This window comes from Neopelma chrysocephalum, unplaced genomic scaffold (genome assembly GCF_003984885.1).
Source record: "Neopelma chrysocephalum unplaced genomic scaffold, ASM398488v2 Primary Assembly neopelma1_60, whole genome shotgun sequence".
Taxonomy (NCBI): domain Eukaryota; kingdom Metazoa; phylum Chordata; class Aves; order Passeriformes; family Pipridae; genus Neopelma; species Neopelma chrysocephalum.
This window is the reverse complement of record NW_020897715.1, coordinates 9,535,255-9,556,648: the sequence shown is the minus strand read 5'-3', so window position 1 is coordinate 9,556,648 and position 21,394 is coordinate 9,535,255. Positions and strand designations below refer to the sequence as shown.

Below are 21,394 nucleotides of genomic sequence, written 5' to 3'. Positions count from 1 at the left end.
GGAAGAGTAGTAATTCAACAGTAGGCTACGTTACTCCTTCAGCACTCAACCTTTGAAACCTGTTTTTGTTTAATTATATACCTGCTTTTTTACTTACATGGGCTCACAGAGAGCCAATACACTAAAAAGCTCCCTTAGCACTTCCCTGAGGAATCAGGATGAACCACAAAAGGTAATCAACCTTTCTGCGCCATTGGTGTTGCCTTGAAAGTTCCTGTAACAGCAAATGGAAAGGCACAGCACACTGTTCCCAGCCCAGGAGCAGCTGTACAGCTCATCCTTCAGCCAGGATGACACTGGAGGACAATTTCCACCCCACAACCCCTGCTCAAATATTCGTCCCAGAGCAGAGGCCAAGGTGGAAGTGCTGTCTGATGCTTGCCTTGGGGTACCAGTGCTGTACAGAAACCCAAGTCAAGAGAAACACCACCTGACACAAACCACAACGGTTACAGCGGGTGCCGGGGAGCCAAGCAGATGCCTCCCCCAGCAAGAGGCCTTGCAGCCAGAGTGATTTCAGTATCAATATACACGCTGTTTTGTTAGCACTGTGCTCTTGCAGAACCACGTTCTGACAAAATTCAGGAGGGCAGTGTGTTTCCTTTCCTCATCCATGTTAATTCTTTGAGCCTTAAGCAGAAATTAAAAACCAGGCCTTCCTAGAACTATTCAGACCAGACATTAGCCTATATATGGAAAGAAATACTGAGGAGGAATAAACAATTCTGCAACCCCTTCCTCCTCATCTGCCAAAAAAAGTTTCTTGAAAGAGTAATTCATGGCAAAGCTCCGTTTATTTGATGACAGAATTAACCATAACTTTATACATCTAACACTAAATAAAAAGAGCAGAATGTACAAATCAAATTAATTATGTACAGGAATTCACCAGGAATACTTAATAAATGGACACTTCTCATGAACTTTATTTAAAAAAAATCAAATATCAACTGCATATTTGCAGTCTGACTTCAAATAGATTGCAGAAGGGTAGTGAACATCTTAAGTGCTGAAGTCTAAAGAAAAATGTAAGGCAACACATACGTGGGAACAGCAAAGCCAAAAGCGACACTCCCTACTTACCTCACGCCGTTCTGGAAAGGTAAGGCACAGCGTGTCAGGAAAGGGATGCACATCATTCAGCTTTGACATTCCTGGCTGAACCTTGTTTAGGAAAAAACCTTTTGGGATTTGTTTGTTTGGTTGTTGTTTTTAAAGAGCAGTCTATTGAGTCAGTTACAGCATTTTTAGAGTGGATAAGAAGGCTCTGAAATTCACATTCACTTCTGCCTCTTCCATAGGTTGGGCAAATAAATAAATGCACCAAAGATTAAACTAAGGTGCTGGTAATATTCTTTTTGTAAGGTAACACACTAAATATACAAATAATGTTCTAGCATTATTTACAGCTATTTTTCCTTGAACATTTCTTCACTTTAGTAATAATTTGTAGGATAAAAACATTGAAGTAAATTTAAAGTTTACCTAGTGCTCTTTTAAATATTTTTTCATCATAATGGCAGTATTTTAATTTTAAGCAGGATGGCTATCTCCAGATTCTTGACCATAAAAAATTCAAGTTACAGCTAGCAGTATTTTTTTTAAATATTAATTTTAGTTTTATTCCATTTGGTAATTAGAAAATAATACAATTGTAAAGGGCTGCAGGATGTATAAATAACTACATTATTTTTCTGAAGGAAGACCCTGAAATAGACATCTACAAATTAATTTGGATCCAAGACAGGAATTCAAACTACATATTGCTGAAAAATTTTCAATAACTGCTTATCTACAGGATTGCAAAGTATAAAAAGAACAGTCCACTCTGTAGCTTAGTAGACAGATACTCACATAGTTAAATAAGATGAAAGGTAGAAATACTAATTCAAATGAAGTGGTTACTTTGCCATAGGGTTTCTTAAATTTTGTTCAGTGGATCTGTTTCACAGGTAGCACAGAATTATATGCATGTTGTTTTATTTATGAAGTTTACCCTGCAATAGTACAGGTTTCTGGCTCCTTGGGTATCTTGCCACTGTCCAAATGAGGAAATATTTGATACCACTATAGACAGAATAATTTAAAGACAGTTCTGATTGTTCATATGCAAAGCACTTTCAGTTACCTCAACAAACATCTGCTTGCTTAAAAAACAACCCAAACAACCAACAATAAAAGAACCCACACCTTGTACACATCAAGATGTGCGCTGTTGGTGGTATTAAATAAGGGACATGTAAACTTGGGCCAAGCATGGCTGTGATTCACACTTGGCTGCAGAAACACCTAGTAAGGATTTTTCCATCTATGTGGTGTAACACTGGGCAATTAACTGGCCCTGGAAGTATTTTCTTACAGCAGCAGTAATAGGGTCTCCTAGAGACATTGGTAATTTTGAGACAAATCTGATTTTTACCCCATACTAAGATTTTCCTGTTTTTCTATCCTGATATTGCTATGTGTCCTATTTGGGAATTAGCACGGCGGCTCCTCCTACTTACAAGATCAGATCGTAACTAGATGGACTTCTTTGGCATGTTTACATTCCCAAAGAAGTGTGCTGCTGCACCTTTTTTATTTGAGAGTTTGTACATTAAATGTAAAGCAAAACTAGAAACATCCATCATTAGGCTGCCTGCTTTGGGTACAGACATCAGTGCTGGCGACAGCTTCCTTTAGACAGCCAAACATTGACCTAAACATGGCTGTGCACGGAGGCTGCAGGGAAAGCTCCTCCCTTACAAATGAAAAGGAGTTGACTTCTCTAAGGAGTCTCCCTGTGGTGCGCTGTCCTCTGGTCAACTTGAATTCACAATCATCTTGGAGAACCACTTCCTCAGCCTTCAGCAGATCCCTGCCCATTATGTGTAAAACATTTTAACAGTGTTTTGCTGCACCTTGGACCCGCCATCCACTGACCTGGAATTTAAGTCAGTTCTTCGAATTGGGATTCACTAACAGCCAATGGTGCCTCTGCCAAAATAAAAAAGCCTCAGTTTTTTTGCATGTCACATGAAGCACATGCTGCACAAAGCATTCTAACACCCCCTTGTCTTGGGGAGTAAACAGACAGAATCCAATAGAAGTAATTTGCTCACAAACTTGAGGAAATGCACATTAAAACAAAAAAAGAAAGCTACTGATAGCTGTGCATTTCTAGTTTTTAGTGCAGCCTTTTTATATGTTTTTTTTCTTTTAAATTTTAAGTTACAGCATGATACTTACTCCATGACACAAAAAACATTATTCTAACTTTTTTTTTCTTTCAGTTATGGTCAATACAGACGTCTTAGCTTTCAAAGCCTTGGCCCACACTGGAGCATCTTAACTTTTTCCCTCTAGTGTGTGGTGCAGTATTTCGTCACCACAATGTTCAGTATTGAGGAGTAACTGTTTGAAAACAGGCATAATTGAAAGCCCCAGATAACCCATTCAATACTTGCCTCTCACAGATTGTAACACCTCACTCTTCATGCTGTCTCATACACTAAATGGACTCTGTTGTTGTAACATGGGCCACTTCTACTTCTACAGTTTCAATGGCCTGCGTCCCTTCAGCCATTTTCTGTCCTTGCTGTTGTGCCAATACATAATTCACCACCTGCATGATGCTTTGGTCAGAAAGAGTAGAGACTGATGTACATTCCTCAGTAGCTGCAACTGCTTCGATGGCTTCAAGCGTCTCCCCTGTCACTACCACAGTCTCGCCCTCACCAGCGCCAAAACTAATCTCGGTTTCTTGCTCCTGCACATCTGCTGCTAAAATGCTGATGGCATGCTCCACCTGCGTCCCCTGGTTGTGAAACTGAAGAGTATCTTTTTCCAGCATGATTTTGCAGGGTATGTAGTCCCTGTGGAACTTGGTCATGTGCTTCCGCAGGGTCCGGGCATCTATGTAGGCCTCGTTGCACACTGGGCACACGTACGGCCGCTCCCCGGTGTGTGTCCTCACGTGGCGCTTCAGGGAGCGCGCGTCGGCCCAGGCCACCCCGCACGTCAGACACTCAAAGGGCTTCACACCTGTGCTCGGGGGAAAGCAAGGAAGAGATGACCACCAGAGTTCATGAACAGGCATGAGCCATGATGAGAACTGACAGGGAAAAGAGGAGTATGAAAGAACAAAAGGAATGCTGTAACATCCACCATGTAAGAAAGAGATCCCGTTCACCACTTCTGGGCTACAATATAATGCAACCATAATACATTCAATGGTAAGATTTTCAACAAGTGCTCAGCCCAATTGTCATAGGTTTGAAAAGAAATGTAGGAATTTTTTCCCAGTGTGGTGCCCCATCCCCCCATCCGTTTCTTCCAGGATGGGGGTGGGGGCAGAGCAAAGCCGCACACACTGGGCAGGGTGGGGAGGGCTGGGAGTCTTTTGTTTGGGGGCTTTTGGGGTTTTGGTCTGGGACCGGACAGAGCAAGAGCCTGGTTTTTGGCCACCTCATTCTCTTTTCCTGAGAGGAAGTTTTTTCCCCATGGGACACCTCACGGAGGACGACTGAGATAGAGAGAGACCGACCCATCTCAGAGTGAGGTATTCTGCTTTCAAGACTGCCTGTGGGAAAAGGACTTCTTTTTTATTTCATTGCTGGCTGCAAGCACACATGGCTGTGAGCAGCTTTTGAACCGCTGGGATAGCCTTGCATTTCCCCCCCCGCCTCCGAGTTGCTTCAGGTTTCTTCCTCCCCACCTGGGGATCTGGGACTTTGTTTTGTTTCTTCTGAAAGTTTTTGATTGCACCATTTGTTGTTTATTCTGATTTTGTTAATAAAAAGCTGTTTCTTTTCCTTTTCCATACTTCACCTGAAGTCTCTTAGTTTTTAATTTGTAATCTTGTTAAACTAAGATGCCAATCTAACATTTTACCTCTAAAAAACTTTTCAAGATTCCTTTTAATGAAGTTTCTTCCCTGTTTTAAGTGCACACTACTTAATAATATGAATTCTAATTATTTTTTTTGCTGGTGATGACTTTCTGAAACCATGTTTTACTTCACAGAATCTGTCACTTACATTTATTTCTAGCCACCCTTTGTTTCTGTAAGTCCTTCTGTACACCTACACCTGTTTCACCTCCTCTTCTACACTTCATATGTTCAAATACAGCACCTGATGTTTTTAGAATCTTATTCCCCCTCATAACATCCAAGTTCCATGGTCTGTAATATCTAATGGGGCGTATGGGTGGTGACCAATGCCATCTCAATACTGGCTTTTCCTCTGCCACAGTTCCTGTAGATTAGGCTATTGCACGACACTTTGTTTAGAAACAAACACAAAATGTCCACTTCAATAGTTAGACAGCTATTAGATTTACTCATAAGAGCTCTTTAAAAGGAGAAATGCTTCAAAAAAGTGGGGTTTGCCCTCCAATAGGAGAATACAGACTCCCAGCACAGCTGCAACAACATAGTACTCAAAAATCAATTTCATACTTCACATCTAAAGTAAAAATGCACATACTTTTTTAAAAAGAAAATTGTAAAATGTTTTCATATTTTCACCAAGCATCCCAGAGTTTACTGCTTGTTATAAATCAAAAAGTTGATCAATTTCCAACATTGGTATTTATTTTTTTTTAATTTAGGCCAATCATTCTCCTATCTGAAGATTATTTTAACTGTGTGTGGAGAATGTTTTACGACATCCAATTCTTTGCCAGATTTACACCTTTTAATCACTTGTAAAAAAGTTCTTCCGTTAAAGTTATGAGAAAGACAAATTGGCATTGTCCTTGTATGTGACTGGAGTTTTAGAACGATCCCAAGAGCCACCTCTGGGAATCACTGGCAGCAAGTTATCAAGCCAGGACTAGCTTAAAACTGGAGAATCTGTAAGAACTCTTACATGTCTTACCACATAGGATATACACAGACTCAAAGAAATAATTATCCATCTCTCCACCATGGTTTTAGGGGTTGAGGGATGTCATCACTGTTTGTTTTCTACATACCTTCATGATTGTTCACGTGTCTCCTGTATTCCCGGAGTTGGGTGAATTTTCTTCCACAATGCTCACAAACTCGTTCCAGATTTTGTTTTGCTCTTCCTTTTTTACCGTGTGTGGCTTTCTTTACATGTCTTCTGTACAAAGCCTTCTCATAAAATTCTTTTCCACATACATTACACCTAAAATGGGTTGAGAAATCTATTAAAACCATTATTGTACAGTTATGTATTTAAACCTAAATGCACTTGAGTTACAGTAGGCAAAGTTTAATGGGAATACTGTCTCATATAACAAGCAGTTCCCTAACTAGAAGTAACACTGTTGGACTGAATTACATTTTCTCTTATCCACAGCCACAAAGCTTCCACTTACCTTCTAGAGAAGTGAGATCCCACATAAAGCATTTCTAACTTCATCAATTATATTTATCCTCACACTACGTCATGTATCTTAGTCCCAGGACTATCTCAGCAGGTTAACAGCTAAACCACACTATTTAAAGTCACCCACCCATTCACAAGACCCCAGTCACCACCAATCAGTTGGTACTTTTAGAGTGGACTAGGCAGTTCCTTGTTGGCTGGCTGTGGATCTGTATAACCTCATTTTGATTAGTACATTTCAGTTGTTAATTTTCTCTTACCTATAAGGGTCTGTGACAGAATGAGACTTTACATGAGAATACCAGTCTTTCTTCCAGCTGTAACATTTTCCACAGAACTGACACTGAAATGGTTTCACACCTAAATGTTTATTCATATGCTGCCGAAGATCTCGAGCTTCATAGAAACTCTTGTCACACCTGCAAGAGTAAATGTTTTAGCACCCTATATAAGAGAGGCACTGGGACCCTATTCTTTAATAGCAACTAAAGTTTTTGAGAACACCTACTGCATCATTGATATTTATATAAAGCACAATCCCTTTCCAAACTAGGGAAAATTAAAAAGACCAGCAGCTTGTTTGAAAGCCTGGGATAAAATCTGAGGACCTCTGAAACAACACTGTCTCTTATGAGTAACGACATTCTTTCTGTTATGTGAATGGGGAATAATCAAAGTCAAAACAACTCGGAGACATCAGAAATTTGTGTTATACCATATGAACATATGAGGGCATTAACACCTGCTTCTTCCCTTAACCAAAGAGAATTAATTACTGATACATAGACAACTGGAATTTGTTGTTTGTAATGTTCAAATGTAGTTCTTTTTAGAAATGAAAATATCAAATCCATGATCCTACAAGAAAGCATCTGAAAGTAGTGATACTCATTCCTTAGCTAGATGCTTATACACATCTAGACCCAGGCAACCTTATTGTTTTCCTTCATTTATACCTTGCCACAATATGACTATATAGCTCTTCTTGGTATGAAAACTACAGAGACTGGTCTAATCAAAGACATGGTTTCTCCCTTTGAAAGAAATTCTGCTGATCATCTCTGTCTCCTCTCTCATGTAACATCACAGAGCTCTATGACTCAAAAAGGGACAGAGGCAGAGAAATGTCAGCAAGCAAAGGTGGAGGATTCAACTTCTGTAGACGATCAACCACCAGAATGAGGAAGTCTCAGAATTCTCAACCTCCAGCAGAACCTGAAAATATAAAATAGCTTCCAGGCAGGACCAAAACTTTTAACATTACATTTCCTGAATAATGGGCATTCTGGAGAGGAGAAAAAGTCTTCTTTGCCTTTGAGGGCAGGGGGAAAACAGGTGATGATCCTTGAGCCACCCAAACAAACTCCTCCTCCTAGGCTGGAAAAACTGACAGCTCCTCTTCAAATGGGGCTCTTGGAGATCCTTGGTTCGCACAGCCACAACAAAAAGTATCACAAAGATTGGCACTCAGTGCTCTCTCCTCAAGGATTGCATATTTGGAGAAGTCATTAGAGAAGTACAAAACTCAAGCAACCACCACCTTCTAACACTTATACATTACTGCAATTTATCAAACACATACTTCACTGAAATAGTTCCATGACCATTTTAGGAAAATAGCTCAGGTTCAGCTTTACTCAGTTTGGCCAGAAGTTCAAACTAAAGCCTGGCAGTGATGTTTCCATTCCAAGCCACCAAATTAAAAAACTAAAGTCTGGTTATTGCTTAGTGAAGGTCTCTAAACCATTTGTGAAAACATCAATTATATCTTTAGTAGAGATCTTTGCAGCAGAAGGACTGTGTCTGTCTTGAAGAAGCTGGGGATTCAAAATATCTTCTCTGTCTAGGTGATCTTTTCCATCCATTACTCTACTGCCTTAAATAAAAAAAATTCATTTTTAAAATATATTTTGCCTTCAAAACCAAAATTGCCTTCCCTAGTGTGTTTCATGAAATAGTGTCTGTGGCCTCTATTAGGTCTTTCTTTGTATTTCTAGGATTAATATTTTTAGCATTAAAAAGCACTAAAAAACATTGCTGACAGAATTAAAGTAAGTTTTCAGCACTCAGAAAATATTATTTTTGCTAGCACGCAGCAGCACTACCAGAGATACCTTAAACAATACTTCAGATTATTGCTTTCATTAAAACCTTGAGATGCTACAGGCATTCATAAATTGTGCAACTCCTCTTAAAACTTGAGAGAGCTTTCCAGGGACCTAACTGAGAGTTCAAAAAAATTAAGCACTATTTGTCCTTCTTGGTCACTTGAAAGGTTCCCCTATAGTCTGCTTGGTCATGGAAAAAGTATCCACGTTTCACTAATGCACTAAGAGATGCACTCTTTCCAAGTACACTTTCTGCTAAACTAAAGTCCATAATGCAAAGATATTTAAGTGGTTTTGTATGTTTTATAATCAAATTAAATGCAACAGTCAGTGAGTCTTAATTTATGGTGATGTTCCTGCAGAGCTGTTTGCTAAATACAGTGTGTATTGTGATGCACACAAGTATGTGACCTTGTAGACTATACAGGACATTTTCAAATTAAACTGAAATCAACTATCACACTTAGAGAGGGCAAAACCAGGCTGAAGGCCCTTGGCCTCTGACAACCTTACCACTCTGATCTGTCCTACAAAGGAGCTGTAAACCCACATAGCTACAGATCACAGCAACTATTACAGTGCAAACACACTCCTTAGAGAACAGTTGTGTGAAACCAGAGCCAGGTAACAGTTAAAAACCAAGCTTTTGCTCTCCAACACATGTATTTACAAAAATGCATTTTTTACTTTTATGCTTTAAAAGTCTTATCCCAGGCCAGTGGAATAGTTTTACACTACATCAAGGAGCTGCTTTTGACCTTTAAAATTACGAGGATCTTAATGTTAAGAAAAAAAGCCCACCAAAGAAACCCACCAACCAACTTACTGAGTACACTGATATCCGCGAACTTCAGGCTTTGGCTGGTGTTTCTTTATGTGTTTACTGAGTCCTGATGCCCTGTGGAAGGATTTTCCACAGATGGAGCAAAGATACTTGGATTCTCCTGAAAAAAACAAAATATGTTACCAAGCCAGGCCTCCATTTCTCTGAAGTGCCTTGTGAGAGTGTTTTTTTTTAATTCTCATATAGTTTATCTTAAGTAATCAGAGCAGTGCTACAAAGAGAAGTTGGTTTAATTACACAGACAGAATTTTTAAGTGTATTTTGCATGTGCTAATGCAATAATACACAGAGTGGAGTAGCAACTCTAAATTGCTTTATTTCACTTTTTTTACACACAAGTACCTCATTGCAGCTACTAATCAGTCATGAGAAGTGAGCAGCCTAAAAACTGCTCTCTTGTGTGAACCCCCCCCAATTGGCTGTGTTCACATATTATGCAACTTTTCCAGCAACACAGCATTGTTTAATTAATTGTATTAAATCTTGAACTTGTAGAAAAATACCTTAAAATAAAAATTTCTGCTCCAATTCATCGATGTAGTAGTGATGAGTACTAATATAAACTCCTTGTATTAAATCATTACACTGTCATTCTTTCACATCCTAAGATCTTTCAAGACACCAGGCTTTTTAAAATGTCAGCATTAGTTCAGTAAGTCTTGTAAAACATATATGGAGATTTTGAGAGATTTAACTTGTTTTCCTCTAAAAGTGTAGGCTAGAAGTGTAAGTGCTCTAAAACATTCCAGCCTGCTGTCTATTTTTTGCTGAATTGACATGATATAGACATTAAGCATGTACATAAAACCACAGGAAAAGACCAACCACGATTCCCTGTTCTTGCATAGAACATCTGCATAATAACATTAAGCTATGGTAAAATAAGCCCAGAAAAATGACTACTTCCCTCTATTTCTGCTGCCTGACCACTAGAGGAAAAAGGAGAAACTGCCATTTCTTTTTTTAAACAGTGCCTTTGACACTGAAGAACAATAATGAAGTTCAGCAGCACAGAACAGCCAGCCAAAGGAAAAGGATTCCCTTTCTCATCACTTACCTGTATGAATGCTCATGTGTTCCTGAAGACTTCTTTTTGTGACAAAAGACTTCTCACACAAGTCACACTTGAACTGTTTCTGTACTTCGTGGAGAGCCAAGTGCATTTTTAATCCATGCTTATATGTAAAGGTCTTTCCACAAACCTAAAAAAATCCGTACGTGGTGAAATAGGACAAACAAAAATCATTATATAATATGTGTTTAACCTCAAACACAACAAAACCTCCTGTATTTCTTGGGAACTAGGATAGCCATGCCTGTGATTTTGCACCAGTGACAGAACTGGCCTGTTAAAAAAACAAATACTCGAGGGAAGACATTCTTCTAGACACAGGAATGTGGACTTTCATGACTCAAATTCATTCTAGTTTTCTTGCTCTCAGACTGCAAGCAATTTCATCAGGATGTTACAGCAGCATTCCCTATTCTGAAGTGACTAAAATTAACATGAATTTTAGGGCACAGCATCAATACCAAAATATCAAGAGACCACTACTGATTTGATTAGAGAGTAAAATGACTTTACCTTGCATGCATGTGGTTTTACACCTGTATGTTTGAGCATATGTATTCTGAGAGAATAGGGCTTAGGCAGAGTTCTCCCACAGATATCACACACGAATTCCCGTTTAGTTCTCCCTTTCACTGCAGACACACCCGTCCCTTCTGCACTCGTAGCTGCGGGGTTGGCTTCAGTCTTCCGAGTGTGCCGGACAAGGTGGGCCCGCAGGGATGCACCATACTGGAACTCCTTTTTACACAGCTGGCAAAGAAAATATCACAACTTTACTCCCATGTCACATAGTGCTGTCAGGCCAAGTGGCTGCACCACATTTTACCCCACCCCACCCAGATCAAGACTGCATCTGACTCTGAAATCCTTAAGGAAAACAGAAGCTTGTACCAAAAAAAAGTAAGAAAAAATAATTACTAACGTCATTACTCAATGAATTTTCATTAAGAGGGAGGTTTACAGACAAACAAAAAACCCTCAACTTACGGGACATTTATATTCTTGAGATCTTTCATGTTTCAGTGTGTGCATTATAAGTGCATAGCGCCGCTGGAACACCATTCCACACTCTGTGCACTTGTGCTGAGCTTCAACTTCCTTATTTTCCGTGGTCTCTCTTTTGGGCTGTTTCATTTTTTTCCCTCTTTGTACCAGCTTCATGGCAACCTAGGTTGGAAAAACATAACTCTTAAATAATTTTACTACACTGTATTTCATACTTCCTCTCCGAGTGAGTACTAAAAACTGATTTTTCAGTGTTGCTATAACACCTGTTAATTTTGCAAAGTTAACTTGGCTGCTAGAAAGTTATCTCATTTCAGTTCACTGCAAAACTACAGATCTCATGGTGAGTGACAAACTGGTCTTAAAACTGTAAACTGGCTATGATAATGGGCACACGATGATTTACCAGTTCAGGGACAAATTACTATTCAGCCCTGAGTAACTCCCCAAGTGAGAGCTAAGGGATAGTTACAGGGGAATCACAAAGTACTACCAGTCACAATTTCTATCAAATGTTTCTAACCCTTTGCTGAACCCCAACTTCCCTTTTCAGAATTTATATTAGCTTTACCAGAAAAGTCATCGTACTAAATAAAAAGGCCTAATTAATTTTTATGAGCTATTAATAACCTACCAAAAATTCACAGTATTTAAGCAAATAAATTCTTTCAGATTAAGAGTATTCCAGCTTTCCTGGAGACTTTTTTATGTAAGGCACTAGTGGTTTTTTGTTAGGCATCATTGGCAGTGCTACCTGGAGCTGATAATCTCATTTTCCTTTGTAGAAACTCACTGTCAAATTCTTTAGAAGCCAAATTGTAAGTGACCAGGCTGAAACTTCCTGTATCAGGACCCTCTGGGGTTCTGAGAATAAGGCAAGGGAAGGAAATACAAGCATCCCTATTTCTTTGTCCTGTTCTCCCTATGAGCAAGGTATCTAACAGTTTTTGAAAACATGTCAGCCCTTCCATGCCTCTGGAAGCCAAACAAACTCAACACAGAGACAATATTTTCATATTTTTTTTAAATTTTACTGTTGATCTGAGAACTTATGCAAACTTAGCTAAATTGTGAAGCCACAAAAATAATTTTGTTCAGTGTGTGGTTAGTAAGAGCTTGGAAAGTAATTCCTACACAGCACACCTCATACCTGGTATCTGTACGCCAAGTGGAAGCACTGTAATTCAAGTCGGCAGCATTTTTCCTGCAATCACTGTCCTGGTATTCTGCCAGCATCAAAACTGGGAACTCAGAAAGGAGTGTCTCCTTCCCAAAGTTTATGAGACATCCAGTGCCATAGGGGGAAGTTGAGGGATGCCCAAGACAAAAATGCTAAAAGCTACGAAATGAGTTAGGAAAGGAGAAACCCATTCCTGAATCCAATCCCGAGCAATTATCTAAACCAACTGCTTTTTTCCATAGGTGGCCACTGTTTGTGGACCTCATGTGTCAATGGGCTGGATTTAAAAACTGCAAAATAAGTTAACAGGAGCTGTTCCTGAAGGCAAATATTCCCCCCTCCCAAAACAGAACAAAAACTTGTGATTTTCCAATCCACATAAATAGGTTGCTCAAGTATTTTGACTGTGGTAGTTCTAACACCTGGGATTTGAACTGCCCATCAGTAGGAAAGAGACTAATGCTACAGTTTCTGGCTATGAGGGTGTTGTAATGATAACAAATTATTCCCCTGTGTGTGGAACTGGTGGCTCAACATTTAGTATATTCGAGTGCTAGAGATTTTAACATCAATGCTCTTTGAACCTTTTTTTCTGAACTGACCCCAATCTGAAGGTAGCAGAACTGCATTATTGTGACTTATGACTACATCTTAAGATCCACATGGGATGTCAAATTTTTCTTTCTCAATGCTGTTTTCCAGTCCGAACAAATGTAGGGTCTCAATTCCCTAAGAGATAAATACATTTGTCTATGACTGACATACACATGAGATAGTTAAAAATTAAATTCACAGATCATCGAGGATTGCTGTGAGAAGATACTCAAGCTGGGCTAAAGTCACTGAGCATTCTCAAGGTCTTTATTATGGAAGGAACATTGATGCCAAGTCAACGGGTTTTTTTGTTTTTGTTTTTTTTTTGGGGGGGGCGAAGTAGACTTTTCAGACAGGTTTTGAAACACTGGTAATAACTGACAACAGGCCTTATGACAGATAGAATACCTGCTGTACTGCAGATTTAGGATTTGTCTTTCTGCTTTGCAGTTTCTTTTCAATTCCTTTATGCAATCTGATATATCCCCCTTCACTGACAGAACGCTGGCGAAGCTTGCTCTTGTAAGTATCATCCTGGCTGGAAGCAAGGTTTTCCTGCGGGGACACTGGGATGCTCTGTTCGTTACTTGTTTGCGTGAGTGTCTCTGAGGAGTCTTCAGCAGCAGCGTCCACAAAATGAGTATCACTTTCATTTTGAACAGTCTCAGTTTCTGTTTGACTCTCTGTGTCCACAGCTTCCACACCCAACCTTTCAGCTTCCACATCCAACCTTTCGTAGAGGCTGTTTGAAATGCTCCCCACCAGCTGGATCTTGATGTAATTCTCAGCTGTTTCACGCTGCTCCACAGGCTTTGGAAGATCATTGGGAGTGGCCTCCAGAGGCTCTGGCTGCAGGAGGTTGGGCTGGGGTGCTGCTGCCTCCTCTGTCCCAGCAGAGGAAGGAGCTCCATTCACAGCTACTGGCACTTCACTGTCTGTGAGCTTAAGCTGCTCAGCACCATCTGTGGGCTGTGTCCCAACTTCAGCCTGCTCTGCTAAGTTCTGTGTTGACTCCACAGTTTGAATGTCTCCCTTTTGGTACACCGTGATTTGTTTCTCTTCCATCTGTTTGTGCACATTTTCACAGATTTCCAGGACGTCCGTCATGAAGAGATGCCGGGCAAGCATGGCCACTTCTGCCATGCTACAGAAGTCAAAAGTTAATTCTGAAGTGTAAGCAAATTCCAATAGAGGCAGGAAACTGGACTTGCAGAACCCTACCAGGAATAAAACAAGGTATTAGAGCAAGTACTGATGACTCAGAATTACACCAAAATATCCCATGATGAATACAACAGTTCACCTTTGATATGGTTAAGTCTGAAATTTAGAGCAAAACACACTTTGAAATAACATTGAAGCCTCTCCAGTGGGACTCAATTAGTTGTCATTTACACAAAAGCTTCCTCTTCATATATTTTCTATGGGTAAGTAAGCTCAGACAACTTTTCCAATAACTACATAGAACTCAGGTAGTTTCACAATAATATTTCCTAGAAAAATGTTTCAAGATGCTGGGAGAGCCACAATATTTTTGAAACACATTAATTTAACAAAAATTTTTCTGGACCTGCTACATTCAGAAAGCACTCAGGATTTAAGTATCAACTGGTGTGGCAGAAAAGTAAAACAAGAAAATAGCTATTGGAAACAACAAATATATGGATATATAGATAGAAATGCTTAAATATAAGAATTTGGTAAAATTTTCCACAGTTGCGTAAATCATAAATCAAGCATTTGATTTGGGGGACCTTCTGGACCTGCATATTAGAAATGTACTGTTCATGCAGAGACAAGCACAGTTAAGAACTCATGAGAAAGCAATGCAGAAGGCATATGTTCTGTACAGTATTCTTCATCACTACAAACCTATTTTTAAAGCATTAATTTTAGAATTGTCTCCAATCTTTAACATACCAGGAGGTTTGAGAAATAAGCAGACATGTATAATACTTCTTCAGAGAATTAAGAAACAATTTAGCATTTGGTAAGCTAAACAGCTCTCCAATAAACTAGTCAACATCCCCTATTGATGTATTCAACATTTGATTATGTTCCCTTTTAATGTTTGTGACTAATACAAGGAGGAAATGCGCCTAAGTAAGGTAAAAAAATCAATCAAAAGCTTCTCAGATATTTTAAGATGAAATATCATAGTCCATGGAAAATCAGATTGGACAAAATCAGAGGGATCACTTTAGCATTAAAATCCACACAAAATACTTCTAGATTAAAAGAGAGAAAAAAACATGATAAAAATATTTGGTTGTCCTGAACACTCAAAAAAGACTGAATTAAACACTGTACACCTTACTTAGGATATTACGATTTCTAGCTTTGAAACCCACAGCAATTCACCTGACAGATCCACTACAGCTTCATGACTAGTGACAGCTCCCTTTTCAATGAAGAGCTCTCGGAAGTACTCGCTGTTGGCTGCCAAGACAGATTTGTGAGCTTTGTACTCCTCTCCTTCAATCAGCAAAGTCACATCACAGAACTGATTGGAAAGCCTCTGCTGATTCAGCTGGTTTAAGACTGACAGACAATGTTTGGAAGATGACTGCTTCACAAGGCCCTTACTGTCCACCTGTCATAAACAACATTATGAAAACTTCATTACATTTAGACTGTGCCTTTTTAAGCATTCACACTGAAACACAGAAAAGGGTTATTTTCTGCAACCATGCAATCAGTTCAAGCCTGTATAACATAAAGCTTAAATTTACTATTGTTTTCTTCTTTAAACTTCACCCTCCCTCCAAACACAGTTAAAGCACAGAACTGGAAAAATGGGAAGACACATTCAAACAGTTCTTTGACCATATTTTTCTATGCTACAGTCTGAAATGGTTTCTAGATATGCGTCTTTATGCGCCCATGAGGCTGCACTTACGAACAAGAACTTTATGTATCAATATAGCATAATTTATTAAGGAACAGATAAAGAGCCCAAGACAATCTTTTATGTGATGTTTTACCACTGGTAATTTTGCCATTCATTTTACCTTGGATTCTATATGCACAAATAGGAATCAGGATGATTTTCTTTTCCAACAGTGATGTACTATAATTAATTTCATGTCATCTATACCACTAACCCGTTTGCACATATTCAATATCTTTGGCAAAATTTATATTGTTTTGCTATTACAAGATTATCAAAACAATGGAAAATAAGTACATGACCAAGAATGCAGAAACAGACAATTCAAATTCATTCAGATGTAAACAATGGTACTTACAAACACAAGCTCATGCTTTGCTATTGGTTTCTTCTTCACAGGCTTTGGGGATGCAGCTGGAATTGATCCTGTGTTACTCAATTCATCATCTGTTTCATTGCTATCTTCATGAGATTTTGCATCCAGTCCTAGTTCCCCCAGCATTTCAGAAGGATCCGACAGAGATCTAGAGCGATCCAGCTTTTCCTGGCACTTGCTGCATTCTTTAATGTAATCTTTAACCTGCTTAAGGATACCTAAGGAAAATTAATGGAGCTTAATTAGGCTTCTCATCGTAATTGAATTTATCTTAAGCACACAATTAAACATGTAGGTGATTAGCATAACCATATTACATGCTAACCAAGGAAAGGGAAGTCAATCACCTACACATTCCTACTTCACATTACCAGTTCTGATTCTCTCACACCATTTCATGATATTGCATATTACTACTGTAACCCAATTATTTGAGATAACATTTAAAATGTCACTACATCAAGCAAACTCTCCTAGAAAGATTTTTAAGGCTAGAAAAAAATAATGGTACTTAGACATTTACTGTAAGAATCCCAAGACAATGAAACCTGCAATGTAATCCTGCATTTAGCCAACACAAATGGCTTGTTCTTACTGAAGGGGACAGGAATTGGAAGGCTCATCTAAGGGTTTTTACAAAATTGGGATCAACTGTGTTATATGCAATGATGATGATACATATTATTAACACTGATTTAAATCAATCGCTTATGATTTTGGAATTTAAATCAAGTAATTCCCACCAGTACTCTAATCAGTGTAAGTAAATAATTTTAGATACTTAATAGTTCCTAAACCCAGGGTCTTCTTCTAGGTACCCAGACATTTTCTGTGTATGGCTTTCAATCCAAATTAATTTCCTTCACTAGGAGAATATAAGAACATACGTAACAGCCATGCCTCTATAGTTCAAACCCAGCACAGCTCAAAAACTTGGCTGACAGAGTCTTAGACTTGCACTGCTCACACCTTCTCAGGGCATGAGATGCACTATCATTCCATATGTATCCCTGTAAAGATCAGGAAAACACACACTTAAGGCAACCCAAGACATTCATGCCTATTTCAAACACTTTTACATTTTCTTGATTTTATCTCAAATCAGGGCTAGTTCTCAGCACAGTAGGCCTGTAGTCTTCAAATCACATATCCAACACCTGTCCTGGCCCCTGGGCCATGCTCCAGCCCATTGCTTCCCAGCTGGAGCAAACACTAGACTAACACCCATCTCCACATGACACCTGGGTCAAAGCTGCTGTCCACTGGAAGCCCAAGAGTATTGTAATGGCAAAGGAAAACAATGTTTTAAAGGAGACACAGGTAAGAAACATAATACTTGAACTGAAAGCAGGGAATGAATTTTAGTATTTTCAGTGCAAGAGAAACAGGAGAGTACAGGTTGTGCCAATAAAGGTGACTAGTATCCTCAAAAGATGCAGAATGCTCTCTCCTGACAAATAGAAGATGTGATGAGGTCCATTGGGGAAGTTTCCAGCACAGGGTGACAGGAGATGCTAGAACAGTCCAATACTGGGCAGACAATGAGAACGCAGATAAAGGCAAGGAAACTACCATCCAGAATAGATATATCAACTTTGAGACAACAAATCCTTTTTCACATCAAAGGGTATTCAAGTCAATGAGATCTGTACTGGAATGATGTGCTGCATCCAGAGCAAATCCCCTCCAAATTAAGATAGGGAAAACCAAAGCTGAAATGACAGACTCGCTGACTGAGGAAGAAAGTAGAACAAGAGAAGCAATACAGACACAATCTTGGCCCTTGGCAAGTGAAAAGCAGGATATTTTTTAATGGATACCTAGGACTAAAAGTAGAACAGCAAATCCAAAGGGAACAAGATATCAAGTCACTGGCTCAGCCAAAAGAAGGCCCCAACTGGGAATTATTGCTGTTCACGCACCACCATTTTCAACGGCTGTGATATCACTCAGGACTCAGCTGAGAATTGGTCTGGGCTTTTCAGCTTCTCATTGGAAGAAAGAAATAAATATAAAAACGAGTGCCAGGACTGCAAACCACCACTGGCAGCTGTAGTACCTAAACATGATCACCATCCACATGCACGGATGAAGTTAAAAGCTAACCCGGGTCACATGGAACGGATTATCTCCCTATACAAGGCATTCCGTTTAAGAAGTCCCTGTCTTAACCGAGCTGTATGCAACACCTGGAGGGGGACAATCCTGTTCCTTGTTTCCACATATTCAAAAGAGGGCTACTGGATAAGAAGCCGTGGGACAATTTGCTGGCCAAGGTGCACCTTGCCCTGCCCCTTGAGGAGTGACACAGGCCACGTGCTTCGAGGTGGCACCGGTAATCTGCTCTCCTGCTCTCTCCAGGGAGGGCACAAGGACATCCCTTCAGGACTCTGCAGTACAAGAGAGACACGAAGCTCCTGGAGCGGGGCCAGTGGAGGGGTACAAAGATAATTAAGGGACTGGAGCATCTCTCTTACGAGGAGGGAGCTAGGTCTGTTCAGCCTCGAGAAGAGACGGCTGAGAGGGGACCTCATCAGTGTCTGCAAGTATCAGAAGGGAGAGGCTGTCAAGAGGATGGAGCCGGGCTCTGCTCGGTGGTGCCAAGCAACAAGACGAGAGGCAACAGGCAGAAACTGATGCCCAGGAAATTCCACCTGAACATGAGGAAGAACTTTTTTACTGTGCAGGTGACTGTGTGCTGGAACAGATTGCCTAGAGGGGGTGTGGAGTCTCCCTCACCGCAGACATTCAAGAACCGTCTGGACACAATCCTGTGCCGTGTGCTCTGGGATGACCCTGCTTGAGCAGGGAGATTGGACCAGACGACCCACTGTGGTCCCTCCCAGCCTGTCCCAGTCTGTGACTCTGCCCTAGCGCCGCAGTACCCGCAGCCCCGTCCGCCCGCTCCGTGTCCCGCGGCTGCACCCACCTCTCCACCAGTACTTTTGCGAGAGCCCCTGCCATGTCTGCAGGCGGGTGCGGTGCCCGCCGTCGGGCGCCAGGTGCGCGTTGCGGATGAGGCGTGCGCGGCGCTCGGCCTGCAGCACCACCTCCAGCTCGGCGAAGCGCTGCTGGTCGCGCTGCCGCCGCTGGTAGTATAGAGTCCCGCCGCGCACCACGTAGCAGGCGGCGGCCTTGCGGATCTTCCGCTTGGCGTTGCCCTCCGTGCCCGGCGCGTACGGCTCCCGCTCGTTGGTCAGGTACCGCAGGATGGCCAGGTAGCTCTCCTCGCTGGACATGACGCGGGGGGGGGCGGGCGCGGGAGCTGCCCCCCGCGCCCTCGGAGCCGCTACTGGGGCAGAGAAGGGGGCTCGGCCCCGGGGCCAGCGGGAGCCGCGCCCGGGGGGGAACTGGAGTGTCGCGGCCCCGGGCGGCGGGAGGGAGGGAGAAGCTCGGGCAGCGGCCGCGGCGGAAAGACAAAATGGCTGCTGCACAATCGGAAGTGACGCAGGGGCACTCGCGCGCAGGAGGGGCGGGACAGGGGCGGGCGCGCGGGGAAGGCGCCGCTCGCAATGGGGGAGTGGGGCCGCCATCTTGGAACCGGGCAGAGGAGAGGCCGCGCGGGGGCCGGGGCGGCCATCTTGGAGCCGGGCAGAGCCTGCGGGGGAGGGCGCGGCCGTGGTGCCGTGAGCTCTTCCGAATAAATAAATCCCTTTGGAGCCCTAGCTCCGAAGGGAGCGGCCTCCGCTCCAGAACTGCCTCGGGAGCAAGGGCAGCGAGCAGACGAACAGTGAGATTCGGGCTGCACTGTGATCAGGACCAGCACCGGCGCGGGCCTCGGTGCGCTCCGTATCACCTGTGAGAGGCGAGGGAGACAGTATTTTAAACGTCAGCTGCTGGTTCTCCTTGTCTGAACTCTGACCCGGCTTTTACACTCGTAACAGAGACAGGAAATGAAAGGCAGAAACCGCGGGGTGTCCGCCCAACCAAGGGCGCCGCAGTAGCGACTCTTGCGCTCAGTACTTGGGAGCACAGGAGTCCCCCACACAGAGATACCGACGGGATGGAGCAAGGCTGCGGGACGGTTCCATATATATGTAAAAGGGAGGGGGGGGTGTGTTTTTTGCTTTTTTTTTTTTTTTTTTTTTTTTAACGATGGTGGTGGTCGAATAATGGAACAGGTTGCCCTAAGAGGTTCTGGGATCTCTGTCCTTGGAGCTGTTCAAACCTCAGCTGGACACTCATCTCAGCAACCTGATGTAAATAGACATGCTTTGAGGAAGGCGTTGGAGTAGCTGACCTTTGGAGGTCCTTTTCAACCTATTTTTTGGGCCTATGACCAACTTAAGTATTCAATTTTTGGTGATAAATACTTGATAGAGGATCAATGACATTGCATTAGGAAAACACGATATAAATTCTCATGTTAATTCTTTGTATTACAACTATGTTTGAGCTGAGGTTAATGTCCTGCTCTGAACAGGCTGCCTCACTCACTTGAAGCATAGCTTGTGAGAGGAGTAACCTAAATGATCCACCAGATCATTTAGAACTCGGCCATAAACATCAAGGAAGAAGCATTTCAGGGCACCTCTGCAGTAACACCAGGCAGCCAAAGCCTGCAAACTTCAAAGAATTAACAAATAGTGTGTTATAAATTAGTCCTATGTGACAGTTTATATTAATGGTATTTTAAGCAGATTGTTTGTAAAAGCTCATCTTCTTTTTCAGCTTTTTAGCTGAAAACTTTCACAAGGGCACATGATGGGTACCAGGTGCTTTGTATGACACTGACACGATCAGGATTTGTATCATCACCACTAGCATAGGTTAATTTTCAGTGGTGTTTCCAGCCTTCAGTTTTAGATGACTAAAAATCCTTTCCGGATTCTGGCTCCTTCACTTTCAAGTACCTTAATCAGCTTAAAAGCCTTCAATCTCATTCTAAACATGAGTAGCTCCTATGCATTTTTTAATTACCAAAAAGCAGAATTGTTTGGAAGGTAACGGTGCAAATTGCATTAATGTAATCAAGCTAGGCCTTTTT

At 41.4% G+C, this 21,394-nt stretch overlaps 1 protein-coding gene across 1 annotated transcript; it reads right to left on the bottom strand.

Moving 5' to 3' along the window:
* Window positions 1-775: 775 nt before the first annotated feature.
* ZBTB11 (zinc finger and BTB domain containing 11) lies at window positions 776-19,663 on the bottom strand. Its single transcript, XM_027681018.1, has 11 exons — window positions 19,337-19,663; window positions 16,390-16,625; window positions 15,503-15,734; window positions 13,550-14,358; window positions 11,350-11,529; window positions 10,876-11,112; window positions 10,348-10,492; window positions 9,273-9,390; window positions 6,599-6,757; window positions 5,959-6,134; window positions 776-4,023 (listed from the first exon to the last, which is right to left on the bottom strand). The coding sequence occupies exons 1-11, from the start codon at window positions 19,644-19,646 to the stop codon at window positions 3,491-3,493; spliced, it is 3,135 nt and encodes a 1,044-aa protein (XP_027536819.1). The 5' UTR covers window positions 19,647-19,663; the 3' UTR covers window positions 776-3,490.
* Window positions 19,664-21,394: the final 1,731 nt, after the last annotated feature.

Bases quoted from the DNA above. Each gene is read 5' to 3' on its own strand.
- ZBTB11 (XM_027681018.1), bottom strand. From the start codon at position 19,646: ATGTCCAGCGAGGAGAGCTACCTGGCCATCCTGCGGTACCTGACCAAC. The intron at 11,530-13,549 runs GTATTCTATCTG...TTTCCAACCTAG, and splicing joins CTAAATCTGCAGTACAGCAG to GTTGCCATGAAGCTGGTACA. The intron at 11,113-11,349 runs GTAAGTTGAGGG...TTTCTTTGCCAG, and splicing joins CTCAAGAATATAAATGTCCC to CTGTGTAAAAAGGAGTTCCA.